Consider the following 12,920-nt stretch of genomic DNA (forward strand, 5'->3'; position numbering starts at 1 on the left):
GTGGCTCTCCATGGAGTGTGACTTTGGAAAACAGTTAGTTGCTAATTAAATACTGCTGCATCTGATAGTGGCTTTCGTGTTCATATTGAGAACCCAAGTAATGATTGTTATTAGAAAGTAACAGATTTTAGCTGCAAGAAGTATTTCTCTGTCTTCTAGTCAGTATTTGCAGAGTTGAGCAATATTTGAAGTCGCCTGTGACCACTGGATGCAAAATACTGGAAGGGGAGGTTAAACAGGACGCTAAATTTCTTGCTGCAGTGAATAGCATATCTACTCAGTGAGAATAAAAATCTGCTGAGGTTCTGTTTTGATCTGCTTTTACTTTAAAATATTAGAGAAGATAGATAGATTTCTGATGATCCATAAAGGAAAGTAATTTTAACTGTTAAATCCTGCTCTGTACCTATCCCTTTCTCTTCTGTTCTCATTTCATATTTTCTGATCGTGCAAGAGCTTGGAGAGCAGAGGATTCAGAGCTCAAAACTCTCCAAACTTTTGGCAGCTGCAGACTACAGCCAGCATGATACTGCCTGGATGATTAGGACAAGATGTCTTCAAGTTGTGTGAAGAGAGGATATGGTGCGGTGAAGATAAGTTGTCTTCATCCCCGACTGAGACAGGGACCTTCTCTGGTTACTTGTCCAGATCCAGGAAAACTAGCAGAGGCTAGATCCATCTGCATGACAGCCCCGTGCCTCCCTCCTTTCCTTTGTAACACTTAAATGTAGGTTTTCCTCAACAATTTAAACAATTCCTCCCCAAAACTATTTAATATTGGGTTACAGCATAATGCCAGTTGCATTCAGAAACTATTTAAAGCTTTCCAAGGGAGCATGCTGAATTTTTAAATAGCTCTTTTGTTAGAGAAGAGAGGATGTCAAAAAATGATTTTTTTATTTCTTTTTTTTTTTTTTTTAATGTACCTGTCACCAGCTGGCAAGTGGTGAGAGCTGTCAGGCTTGCAAATCTGAATAAAAGATTAGATTAAGCGGCCTCTTCTTCTACCCTGTCATGTCCTTCAGCTCATACACGATATCGGCATCACTACCGTCCTGGACAGAACCTGTCTCTGTCTTGTGTGCTATAGCCAAAATGTTTCAGCTGGTCTTCCTACCCCTTGAAAAAGTGGCAATTCATATTAGTTTTACTATACACATGGCGGGAGCTTGAGAAGAACCAAAATGAGTTCCTGGCTCCCAAACTTTGCTCAGGCTTTTCTCTGCAGTGATGGGGGTGGGAGCTCCATCCTCATGGCCGCGTGGGTCATTGCGAATGTCTGAAATGTAGATGTGATCAAAAAGGAGTCAGAAAATCGTAGGGAAAAAATTCTTTAAAGATTTTTAGACTCAATATAAATCCTTAAACTGTATGTTGCTGGAAACTGAGAGGACATATTCACAGGGAGGATCTCCCTATTCTTGACCTGCTCTTATGTTCTTATTTAAGCATCCATCCCAGCCTACTGTCAGAGACAGAACAGTGAGCTGGCCGGGCCTTTCTTGTGGCCAAGGCTGGTTATTCAGAGGAGGATGGATCCACCAACTTCCTACGTATCAGGGAGCTCAGCTGGGTTTCAGGCTGCAGTGCTCAATGTAATTTGGTGGCCCAAAGCATGTAAACCGTAGGTGTAAATGGTAGATGTTGCAGCTTTTGGTAATGGAAGGGTGAGGAGGAGAAGTTCCCATTCTGAAGGCCTCAAAGCAGGGGCTGTGCTACGTCCTGATTCTCTCTGTCAGTACTTTTTCCAGTCGTTAAATGGCAAAGTACCTTTGGATTATGTCCACCCATGCTGTAGTGGAAGTATAGTTTCCATCATCAGATGCACTAGAAGTCCACTCGAGCAGAAGGTGCATTTTATGTTGTGGGTTGCTCCAACATCCTTCGGTGCTTCAGCAAAATCCTCCTTCATAAGGTGTAAGATTTTCTGATCCTGAACTCCAGGCCAGATTTAGATTTCATACAAAAATACTTTCACACAGCATGATAATGTTCTATATTGAAGAAATCTGACCAAAATACAGAGTATGTGCAATCTGTAAGGATTTTTGGACACGAAAACAGTTGCCAGGTTGCCTTGTATAAAATGGGTATGACATGTCTTGACTTTGGTTATTGTTTTTGGTTATTGGTTTTACTCTGCTGGTTATTGGTTTTACTCTGCTGCACACAATGTTCTCAAAAACCAAATAGGAAGCATGGAAGAGGTGAAAATGCTAAAATCTGGATGCAAAATTAGTTGGAAAACATACTGAGAAGATAGTAACAAGTAGTTGAGGGTGCAAATGCAGAGGCATCTGCTGCAGTCCTGTGTGGGTATGCAAGGGTATGCAAAGGGAGAATAGCCCAGAGATGTCTTCTAAGCTTACTCATGCTAGTGACTTCTTTAGTTGGATTGCTCTGGATGTAGGCACCATGGAAGAAGTTCTAGGGAGAAATAAGAGCTGTAGAAAAGGGGACCTCTAAGGACAAATGGGTACTGATTAGCCAAAGGAAGGCTAAAGGTGATGTGATATTTTTCAGGTAAAACCCTGCTTCCAGGGGAAAGGGGATCACCTGTTTCACAAATCTGTGGATTCGTGGGTCATAAGGAAAGACTTTCTGATATGAATAATAATGAAGCACTGTGGTAGGTTTCCAGAGACTTCAGCATTGGAGACCTCTGGAGAGCAGACGTTTGGCAGGATGACACTGGGGCAGAGGACAGAGCAGACGTGTCTGTAGGCACACGTGAATATGGGGATGGCTCTGCAGCTCCACCAGCGGCAATCGCCCAGGTTAACTGTGGGACAGACTTGGTCACAGTAACTAAGGACTTTGTCCCAGAATTTGGACATTTGGACCATTCAGGTTACTCTAGGGATAAGACGTAACCTCTGTGTGCTTCATCACTGAGGCAAAAAAAAATGGATAAATGTTTAAATGTCATCAGTATATAGAACACCTTTTTTATTGAAAACTACTTATTTGCCTCTGGGTTTTTATAAATAAGCTAAAAATCACCATTGCTGGCTGATTGGGAACATATGGGAACAGTTAATGCTATACAGAAGAAACTGAAATCAAAATACCTTCTGTTTCCCATTAATTTACTTTTCATTTTAGAAAGTCATCTTAATAGGATATTGTGCATCTTGTTTAGCTAAATGGGATAGTCGTCTTCTGGATGGTGAACAAAGCGGAATGCTATGGTTCCTGTTCTGGCCTCCTGCAGAAATATTTCAGCTGTGAACTCTCTATACGCCTCTGTTTCAGAGGTGGTCTATAATTTGGTCAGCAACCTCAGATGTATCAGGAATTTGGTGGAGACTCTTCATTAGTAATTCCTGAAGATGAATTTGGTTCATGGCCATCGTGAGAACTCACTGGCTTTCATTACTTTCGTATTTCCTATGAGCTAGTGATAGATATCGTGTGGTTGAACAGGCTTAACTAGGAGCTGCTAGAATTTTGTTTGCAAAATAGTCTGATAGGAATCAGGAGATCGGGAGCAATGGTTTAGTCATGCAAAGGATCCAATTGATGCAATTTCCTAGTAGGAATTTAATTCTCTGAAGACATTTCCCTGCTAGATTTTAAAATGGGTTGAGTTGCCCTGGCTCTGGCATCGCAACTTCTATTTCAAGACCTGCAGGACTTACAGTGACAATGAGAACTGATCTTTCATGGTTTTCCTTAAAATGCCCATAGAAAAACTTTGATCCTGGTAATTACTAGGGCCTGGCTAAACACTTGAAGTGATGGTTTTCTTTTTCTTTTTTTTTTTTTTTTCTGTCCACTCCCTACCCACTTTCCTTGCTAGAAGTGGGGAGATGAGAAGAGCTGAGTACCTTGAAAAGTTCATGTGTCTTTGAACAAGCTCCTAGTTTCAAGGTGAATCTGAGAAACTTCAGTACTTTAAGTTTGCTGATAAACCTTTTGAGTTTCTTCTGCTATTGAATCACCCAAAGCTGTTTCGTCCCTTCTCAAATCAGCAAGGGTTGGCTTTGCCACACTGCTGCTCCAGGACAGAGGGTATGGCTGTCGGCTACTGAACGTAGCTGTGATTTATGTTTTCCCAGAGAACCTACTTAGCTGAAGTGCTAATCCTGCAGTACTTTATGACAAGAGGTTTGTTTTCTCCTTTTCTCTCCTTTCTGTGTGCCGTCAATACAGCGCGCTACTCTACCAGCGGTGAACGCGGCTGGAAATGTAGACTAGCCAATGTCAAAATGTGCGTCTTTCTCTTTTCATCACTTTCCGAAGGGAAGGGGGGGGAAAAAAGGAATCAGAACTTTTTCATTTGGTGCCAAGCTACTTTTTTTCCTCTTTTGCAGAGTTAACCTTGACAGTTGTGAGCAGAGGAGGCAGCAGCGAATCGCGCTGTTATTTTTAGCTGGAGGAGAAAGCGAGGAGCTGTAGTGTTAGTGTAGCCTGGGAATGGGCTGGGGCATCACAGCACTTCAGCATTTGCTGAAAGAATCCAAGTGGAGAAAACATTTTGTCCTTGATAGCTCTGCTGCTTGGTGCACGCTATAGTAAATAGAAATATTTTTTTACTTCAGCCTTTCAGCCCTATTGAAAATAATAGACACTGTGCTTATCCTCTCATAACTTTAAAAAAAAAAACACCTCCAAAACCTAAAATGTCTCTTTTAAATCGTTCTAGCTTTCTTGTAGCACTTCTAATCTCTGGAAATATTTTGTAAATTTATTGTTTAGAAAAGGAAAGGAGTAAAGATGAGTCTCTTGGGGAAAACTGACCTCTTCAGTGGAAAAGCTGCATGAAAACCAATTTTGGAAATCACTATAGAAAACAGGGTGCTTTTTAGAGACCTTGAGTGTATTAATGGTATATGAATACAAAGCCTGGGCATCCCTGAGCTGATGGTGACCAAGCCACGTCGCTGCGTGCCCATCGCACCGCACAGTTGGATAGCTTGCGCAAGCAGAATTAGGCTCTGTGCACAGGGCACGGCGCTGTAGGTACACCGTTTTATCTGGACACTGATAAGATATTCCTGATGGGGGGTTGTCTAATCCAGGATTAGATGTGCCTTTTAATCTCTGTTAATATGGAACCCAGATTGGAGAAAGAGCTTTTTAAAACGGCTTACGTTCCTTGCGTGGAGAGGGCGCACAGCGTGACTTGGATACGAGTAATTCACAGCAACTGGTTAAGTTTCTTGTTAGTCGTCTTCTTAAGCAGCCTTTGCAGTTATTTTCTGTTTTCTTAGACCACTTGCCCAAATAATTAATGAGAAAAACAGTTTTCAGAATATCAAAAAATGGTCATCATAAGGGGGGAAAAAAAAAAACCCATCACAGTCTAGTTCTTTTGCCTGGAGTTCTGCTTTTTTTCTACACATTACATTAATATGCTCAGCACTGGGTTTTAAAGCATGTGCTAAAACTTGAAACTCATTTAATATTATCCAACCAGTTTTCTTTTTCTGGTTCGTTTTCTTTTGAAGTGGAAAAGGAGTTGAAATCTGTTAATTTTCATGAGTATTTTCAACACAGCTCTGTTACTTACGTGTGGAAGATAATTAAAGCTCTTTCAAAGCAAAAGGCTACTCTTCCTTAATATTATGTTAAGCTTTTTTATTTTTATATTTGGGCAGATTACTAGGTAAAGTGTTAGACCTTCTGCTATAGAAGAGATGCGGGCTTGAGCGGTAGGGATGTAATGCTGGATGCTTTTTGTTTTGATTACTGATTTAATGATCATGAGCAAATGCCTCTTTTAGGATCTCCTCCGTAAAACTCATCTCTTTTTCTTTTGTTCCTCCTCGCCCCTGCCCCCCCCCTTATTTCACTGGGGTACTCATTGGGTACTGGAGTACCTTGTTGGGGTACTGTACTATCAGGGTTACTATCAAGAATTACTCCAATTCTATATTGCCTGAAGTAGTAAGGCAAATAATGCTTCGAGGTAAGTGTTGTTATTAAAGTAGATATTTTTCATTTCAGTCTTCAACTGCATACCAAAAATAGCCATTCCGAGTTCTGTGAAATGCTGACATAGCCTGAAAATATTGGAAGCCTATCTTACTTTTGTTCTTTGTGAAATATAACTCAACCGAGATTAGTACCTTTACCACAAAAACATTAAAAGTCTTTTAAAAACATGTTAAGATTGGAGGCTTTGACTTTCCAAAATAGGAAATGCCAGAATTCAGGTAGTATCTGCAAGCTTCATTCAGGTTTTTTATGCGTATGCATTATGATAGTATTTTAAGCTTTTGATTAAAAGCCAAATATTAAATTTTGCTTTTGTTGTGGTTTAGCAGAACTTGAGCTAACAAGGCAGCACTAGTGGGACGGATTCTCTGCATGAGCCTGCCCTGGGCGAGGATAGGTTTCACCAGTGGTTACTGACAACAGAAGAGTGTTGAAACGCAGGGAAATGTTTTTTTCTTTCGAAGTTTGTGGGCAACTTTCTCATTCCTCTATGAGCTGTGTATCCTCTACCAGCAATTTGTCCCAGACTCTATGCCAAAACCATGTCAGCCTCACTCCAAGGTCCTCATGCTCTTTGCGCAAGCTGTTTCTTGCCATTTTCCTCTGTAATTTCTGGTTCTTCCCTCCAGCTCCTTTGCTTATGAACTCAGCACATCTTCCTACTCCTGTTTCTTGGTGGTTTGGTTTGGTGTTTTTTGGGTTTTTTTCCGAGGATCAGAGATCACAGAAGCTACAGTGAGTCCTTATCTGTAAGAATGTAAAACCTACCTGCAACATCTGCCAGAGGCAGTGAAATTCTCCCCTCTATTCAAGTATGGAAATGATCGTAAGGACAGTACAGAAGGTTAAACCTGAATTCTTTCTTGACTGATTTCCACACTTCTGTTGTTTAAAACAAAACAGAACAACAACAACAAAAACCCACCCAAAAAAAATCCAACAAACAAAACAAAAAAAAAAGACACAGCCCCAAAAAGCAACTTCCAGCAACTGTCATCTGTCTCTATCTCACTCACTCGGTGCTTCAGCTTCTACATAAAATTGCTTCGCGATCCAGCAAATCTACCTGCTCAAAATAAGGGCTAGGGTTTTGGGGATCACAAGAGAGGAACAACAAATTTGAATCCCAAAGTAATCAAGCCATCAGCTGTCTTTGTTTTATTAACAGCAGCTGAGCTGGGAGGCATAATTAGAGTAATGGTTTCTGGCTCCAGCTGTGTCTCACTACAGAACAAAGAGAGCTCAGCAGAGATTTTGTAGTATAATACACTTTTCCCCCCTTCTACTTGGGAGACTTAAGAAAGCTGACTCCATGTGCTGGAGGCTGGGGTTCAGATACAAGGGGACATTAGTACTTTTCAGAGGAGCGGTGTCCGAAGCCTATGAGATGTCGGGGAACCTACTAGCAGCACGTGCAGTGAGTGAAAACTACGGGTGGCTCCAGCCAAGGGGTGGCTGGGTGCTCACGTGTGCATGGGTTCTACCAAGTGGCACTGACCATCCTGTGGTACTCTCAAAGGGCTGGAAGTAGGCGTTGGAACTTTGCCCCGTACTCTTTTTGCGTTGTTTTGCGTTTCGGATCCCCTGCGTGACTGATGAGTTCTTCTGGGATAGGAGATGGGGTTTGCAAAGTGTGTTCTTTTTGGATGAAAGAAGCTATGGAAATGGAGGTTTTCTGATGTCCCACATGGAGAACTGCCGGTGGGATGTCTGCTTCTGGTGTGACCTACTGAGCTTGGAGAGGGATAAAAGTTAAAGCCTGACCTAACTGTGTTCTAGCTAATAAGGACCAGCTGGGTCACAGAAAGGGGGTGGGGAGGGAAATATGGTGAAAATCAGCTTGGCCTCACCCGGGAGATGCATGGAGGATGAGAGCATTGAGAGGGAACGTACACGTCCTTGGGCCTGGAATCTGTGATGGGGAAGGTACGCGGGCCACTTCGGGTGGTTAATCTGGGGAGAAGAGGAGCTTTGTGGGCTTAATCTTTTCCCCCTCCAATTGTGATGCCTTTGACTGCTACAAAACCCCCAGGAAGTCATGTAGACTCTTGTGGTTGTATTGAGATATTTAATAGTTGTCTGAAAGTCTTCTGTCCAGGAGCCACTGAAACTGCAAAGATTTTACTTTAATGCTTGAAAACAAAAGTAGATTTCTATCCCAAACCATAAAAAGTAGACTGGAAGGCCTCGAAACTCCTCACATGCAGAAGTACTGACAGAAATATAAGCATGTGCCAGTGCTTGGGACTTGAAAACGTAAATTTATTCGTTCAGCTGTGTCTGTTAAATTGTAAAATCATCTATCTGTTAAAAATGACTGCAGGAAAATACTGATAATTGTGCTAATTTGACATTAACAAAGTCTCCCTGGCTGCGACACAAGCAATAACGTGATTATTCTTTAGGAAGTCCAGGGAAAGAAGATGACAGCTTCGTGTGTAAATTGATACAAAGATCTCTTCTTTTCAATTTATTTATGTGCTCTGATTTTTCATTCCAGGTGATCAGCTTTTTCAGCTCCCGATTAGAGCAAGCTGGAGCTGAGCTGTCAGTGGAGCGGGTTCTGGAAATCATCAAGCAAGGAGCTGTTGCTTTGCCCAAAGACAGGCTAAGAGTAAGTGCTCAAGACCTCATCAATTAGAAGTGTACTGTTGCAATCAGCTACGTACATACCCCTTATATCCATAACGTCAAAACGTCATTTCTCCCATCGATAGCAGCAGATAAGGGGTTACATTGTGGATTGCCCTATGTGTAGGTTTTAATTTAAATTTTTAATTTGCGCTAAATCTTCGGGTTAGTTTCCTTGATTAGTTAGTGGATTGAAGCGTGTGGAGGAATTAAAATTTGCTGAGGCGAAAGTTTTCTTCATCATATCTCCAAGATGCAGTCTCACTTCGCCATCCGTCGTTTAGTTAAGCCGTAAACAAACTGTGATAATTCTTTTTTTTCCTTAACTTATTCTTCTTTCTCTAGCGTTCTGCATCTCCATCTGGGTCTATATAAAAGGCGACAAAGAAAAATTTCTGTGGCTTTAGTTAAGAATTAACCAACCTAGTGAAAATAGGTTCAGGACCTGTAAGTCTGGTTAACACGATGACAAGCGTTCTGTGTAATCCTGAGCAGAGCCCTCTGTTCCCTTCTGAGAATCTCTCAAATCTCGTGAGGGATTTACCAACTTGACAGGTTTTGTGAGGCTAAAATCCATTAATGGCTGTGAGATGTTTAAATACTGCAGTAATGAAATCTGCGTAAGTAGGTAAGTCACTAAATGGGAGTTACGTGTGGTTTTTAAAAACATGACGATTTTTCTTCTCCATTATACCAAGTGTATTTGAAATACCGTCTGCCTTCTGCAGAACCATTTTTGTTCCTACTCCATGATAAGAGAGCGGGACCATCTTCTCAAGACCCATTTCTTTTGTGTTAACTTTAGGAAAAATATCATCTGATCAGGCACACTGAGTGCACACCGCCATTGGCGACGGCTGGTGGTTTATTTATACCCTGGTAATTTTAAAACACCCGGTGGGAATTGTCTAGCTGGCTGCATGTACTAATGTCTTTCCTACGGTTCCCTGTGTCCCTGAGACGGCATGTATTTAGTCACTCAGACCGAATTACTTCGGGAGAGATTGGTCTAGAGTCCGAGTCCTGAGCCGCAGTCCAGGAATAGCCTAAGTAGCACCGGAGGAGTTGTTGGATCCAAGCCCTTCAGGTTGTGCTTTTGCTACACTGTGATGCTGTGAATGCAGAGAAACACTGGACCTTTTGCTTTTTCTATGACAACTTCTTCTTACGTGCAGATAATCAAAAGCTCTTAAAAAGAGCTGTTAAAAGACTACAGCGATTCCTTCTTGACACTAAATAAATTCGCTCCTTACCAAAAAAACGAAGGTTTTATCAGCTGCTTAGTGTGCCAGGTGACCTATGCGTTGGGCCACAATTTAAAGAAACGTCTCTGGAGTGAAGTGCCAGCAAGTTTACATTTTGTGTATTAATGATATGCAGCGTTCAAAATTACATGTTTATATTGCTATTTAAATCAGCAGTTCAAAATTTTTTGACAAGTGCCAAGCTCTGTAAGTCCTCACCGAGCAGCTGAGTACTTCCAATTTTGAGAAGGTTTACAGTGTGATTTGAAGCGCTTCCCTTTCCTCCGAAGGACTTGAGTTTGGGGGTGGGCTTACCAAGTGAACACAGTCAACCTGGCACGTAATTCTTCTACACTGTCCACTTTCACCTACTGTATTTTATCATTTTGTTTCAAAATCCTTTTGCTGAGCAACAGTTTGGCCAGAGCAGGTTACTCCTGCGTGGAGAAAAGTTGGTGACACTGACCTTGGTATCTGTGATGTCATGCATTCGTTTGCAAATGCACATAGCATCCTTTCTTTGCCAAGACAGCAATGATGAGCAGCACACGATTCCCTCCTATGGAAGTGACCTTGTGAGCCTTCACGCTCTCTGTCCTTGTACCTCTCCCCTGGGAGTCTCACAATTCCTCAGGTCTTCCCATTTCAGTCTCTGAGGTTCTTCGGGGGAAGCTATTCCAAAGCTCGACAAAATCATACTAAGATCAGACTGAAGATATAGTTACACAATAGCTCTGGCAACTCTGAGGAATTGCAGCAGCTAAATAAAGGAGAAAGCTTTAATCCACACGTGTTTAATAATGACACTCTCTGGGCATGTCTGGATGGGTGGGAGCAGCCCTACCCACAGTCGCTTTGCCTGCACAATAGGCTCCGTGGCTGTTCGCATCGCTAAGCTCGCAGCTGCGAGCTGGAAGCTCTCTAGCCACGTAGACCAACTCATATTACCTGCTGAAAGGACGTTTTTCTAAGGCGTGCTGGCTTGGGCACAGCCGGTTCTGAGAAGTGGCTTCTGGATAGGAGTCGGCTTGTTCCTGGCCAGCTTGGGCAACGTGTGGAGGAATTATGGGTCTGTTGCATCTGGGTTGACGTGACCTACACTTAATTACAACGTACAAAGCTGTGGAGTTTAATCCCGAGAATTTATAGGTCGGCTTTGCGTTAATTGCTAATTAATTTTCAAGCCATCCTTGCCTTTTGCCATAACATACTGAAGGGCCCTAAAGTACAAGAGACCCTGCAGAGATACTGCTCTTACCTCCTAGAAATTGCCATCTTCAGCTGAAGCACTCTGAGGGAGGCGGGCGAAACACAAAGGTTTTGATTTGGAAAAATGAGGACTGCAGCTTTTACTCACTCGCTTCCCTGCAGCTCAGACAATGGTGGGCTTTTTTTCTTACGTATAAGTACCTAATGTATGCACGGATAAATATAGTGAATGTTTTCAAGTTGCTTATCTTGGCCTTTGTCGAGGAAGTGAGCATTCAAGAGGCGCTACATGTATTCAGATCTTGAGTTTGTTGCTTAGGCCATAGTTCAAACATGAATAAACGTTAACTAAAAATAACAGCACTTAGAGCCACGATCCTGATCTGCATAATGGGGCTTATCAGTTTTGTAGCACGCCCTGGTACTCCTGCGCCCTTTCACTGTGGGAAGCAACATGGGATGCAAAGTGAGCATGTGTGTTAGCAGGAGGTCATGTATCTATATATATGCATGTATGTATATGTGTGAGGAAAGATATCCTGCGTTTTCTTAGCAAGTAATTGTTGGGAAATGGGAGAACTCACATTTTCCTTCCAGTCCTGGAGCGACCCAACTGGAGACAAACAATATAATTAACATTATTTTAAGCATATGCTCTTAGCTGTGTACTGCGAAGGCAGGGAAAGTCCAAGCTGAGTAATTAGCCTTTTAGAAGACTTCTGCATAAACAGAATGATAAAGGGCAGGTGCTGAAATCCAGAGGTAGTTATTTCTCCTTCAGTCTGTGGGAGGAGATAAATGAAGTTAATATGCCCGGGACGGAGGCAGAAGCCACAGCGTGGAGATAGAGCTGTCTCCTTCGCAGACAAGCAGCCCACAATCCAGGCTCCCTGTTTTATTGCAGAATCTTATTAAAGGCAATTTAGAGATCATAGTGATAGGTGAAAATTGGCCGCGTTCTTTCTTTATTTTTATGTTTTTAAAGTTCTCAGGCTGCCTTTCTTCCCTTTGGTGAACTATCTGTACTTTCAGGATGAGGAGCGTGAGAGAAGTGGGACTGTGTCTGGAGTCTGCGCATTATCTCGGGATTTCGAGGGGAGTTAGCCAGCAGATAACCACTCTTTACAATAAGTGGGAAAACTTGTTTCGAATGCCAGCTAGTGACTGGAAGCTGACATTTGGGTTCATGGAATGATCACACTTGGGAGGCCACATTTAATGCTTTAGAGAAGAAAAGTTCCCATTAGCTAAGCCGCTTAAGGCAGAGATGTCATTTTCATGAACATATTCTGAGCTGCTTTTATTTTTCCTCCTCTTCCTTTTCTGCCTGTGTCAATGAGTATTTTGTCATCAGTGTGCATTCTGTCACACGTTCTTGATGCGTGGTACAGACATGCCATTATGCCATCAACTCGCACCTTTTTGGTATGGTGCAAGATTTAATATTTATTGAAATGCTTCTGAGTTCGACGGGCATTAAAATTTCACCGAATATGTAAAAGGAGCAGGGGGTAAAAGCCATCAGTCTCTTGACAGAACAAGCTTCGCTTTAGGTGTTAAAAGCACTTCTCATAAGTTTCCCCTTCTATTAATGATGTATTTTCAGCTCCTTCAACTTCCATTTGTTTCACTGGAGAAAGCCCGTAACCATCAAGGCAGCAGAGCGCAGGGGAAAAGAGTAAATTGTCATCGGAGGTGATGGTGGCTGGGCCAGAACAGCTTTGTGTCCCTGTCCCCCTGCTCCTGGGGAAGCACCATCGACAGCAAAAGTTCAGCTACTAAAAATGTCGTTAAAATAACGTGGTTGTTGGTTGAGGTGGCAGCGAATTCAATGGGGGGTGTCAAGTGTAGGTGCTTTCAACTCTGGAAAGAAGGTGTGGCTGTAAAAGAACG

The 12,920-nt window shown here is 42.3% G+C and overlaps 1 protein-coding gene across 2 annotated transcripts in view; it reads left to right on the plus strand.

The window, feature by feature from the left end:
• The window catches only part of LOC309415175 (dymeclin), a gene marked incomplete at its 3' end in the record, with an annotated part of 207,387 nt that overhangs the window by 168,264 nt on the left and 26,203 nt on the right, over nt 1-12,920 (plus strand). For both annotated transcript variants that reach the window (XM_082012615.1, XM_082012616.1), the window contains one exon: nt 8,444-8,557. In XM_082012615.1, the coding sequence (XP_081868741.1) occupies nt 8,444-8,557 (114 nt within the window). The remainder of the gene's footprint in view (nt 1-8,443; nt 8,558-12,920) is intronic.

The sequence above is a fragment of the Phaethon aethereus genome (genome assembly GCF_964289735.1).
Source record: "Phaethon aethereus genome assembly, chromosome: W".
Lineage (NCBI taxonomy): Eukaryota > Metazoa > Chordata > Aves > Phaethontiformes > Phaethontidae > Phaethon > Phaethon aethereus.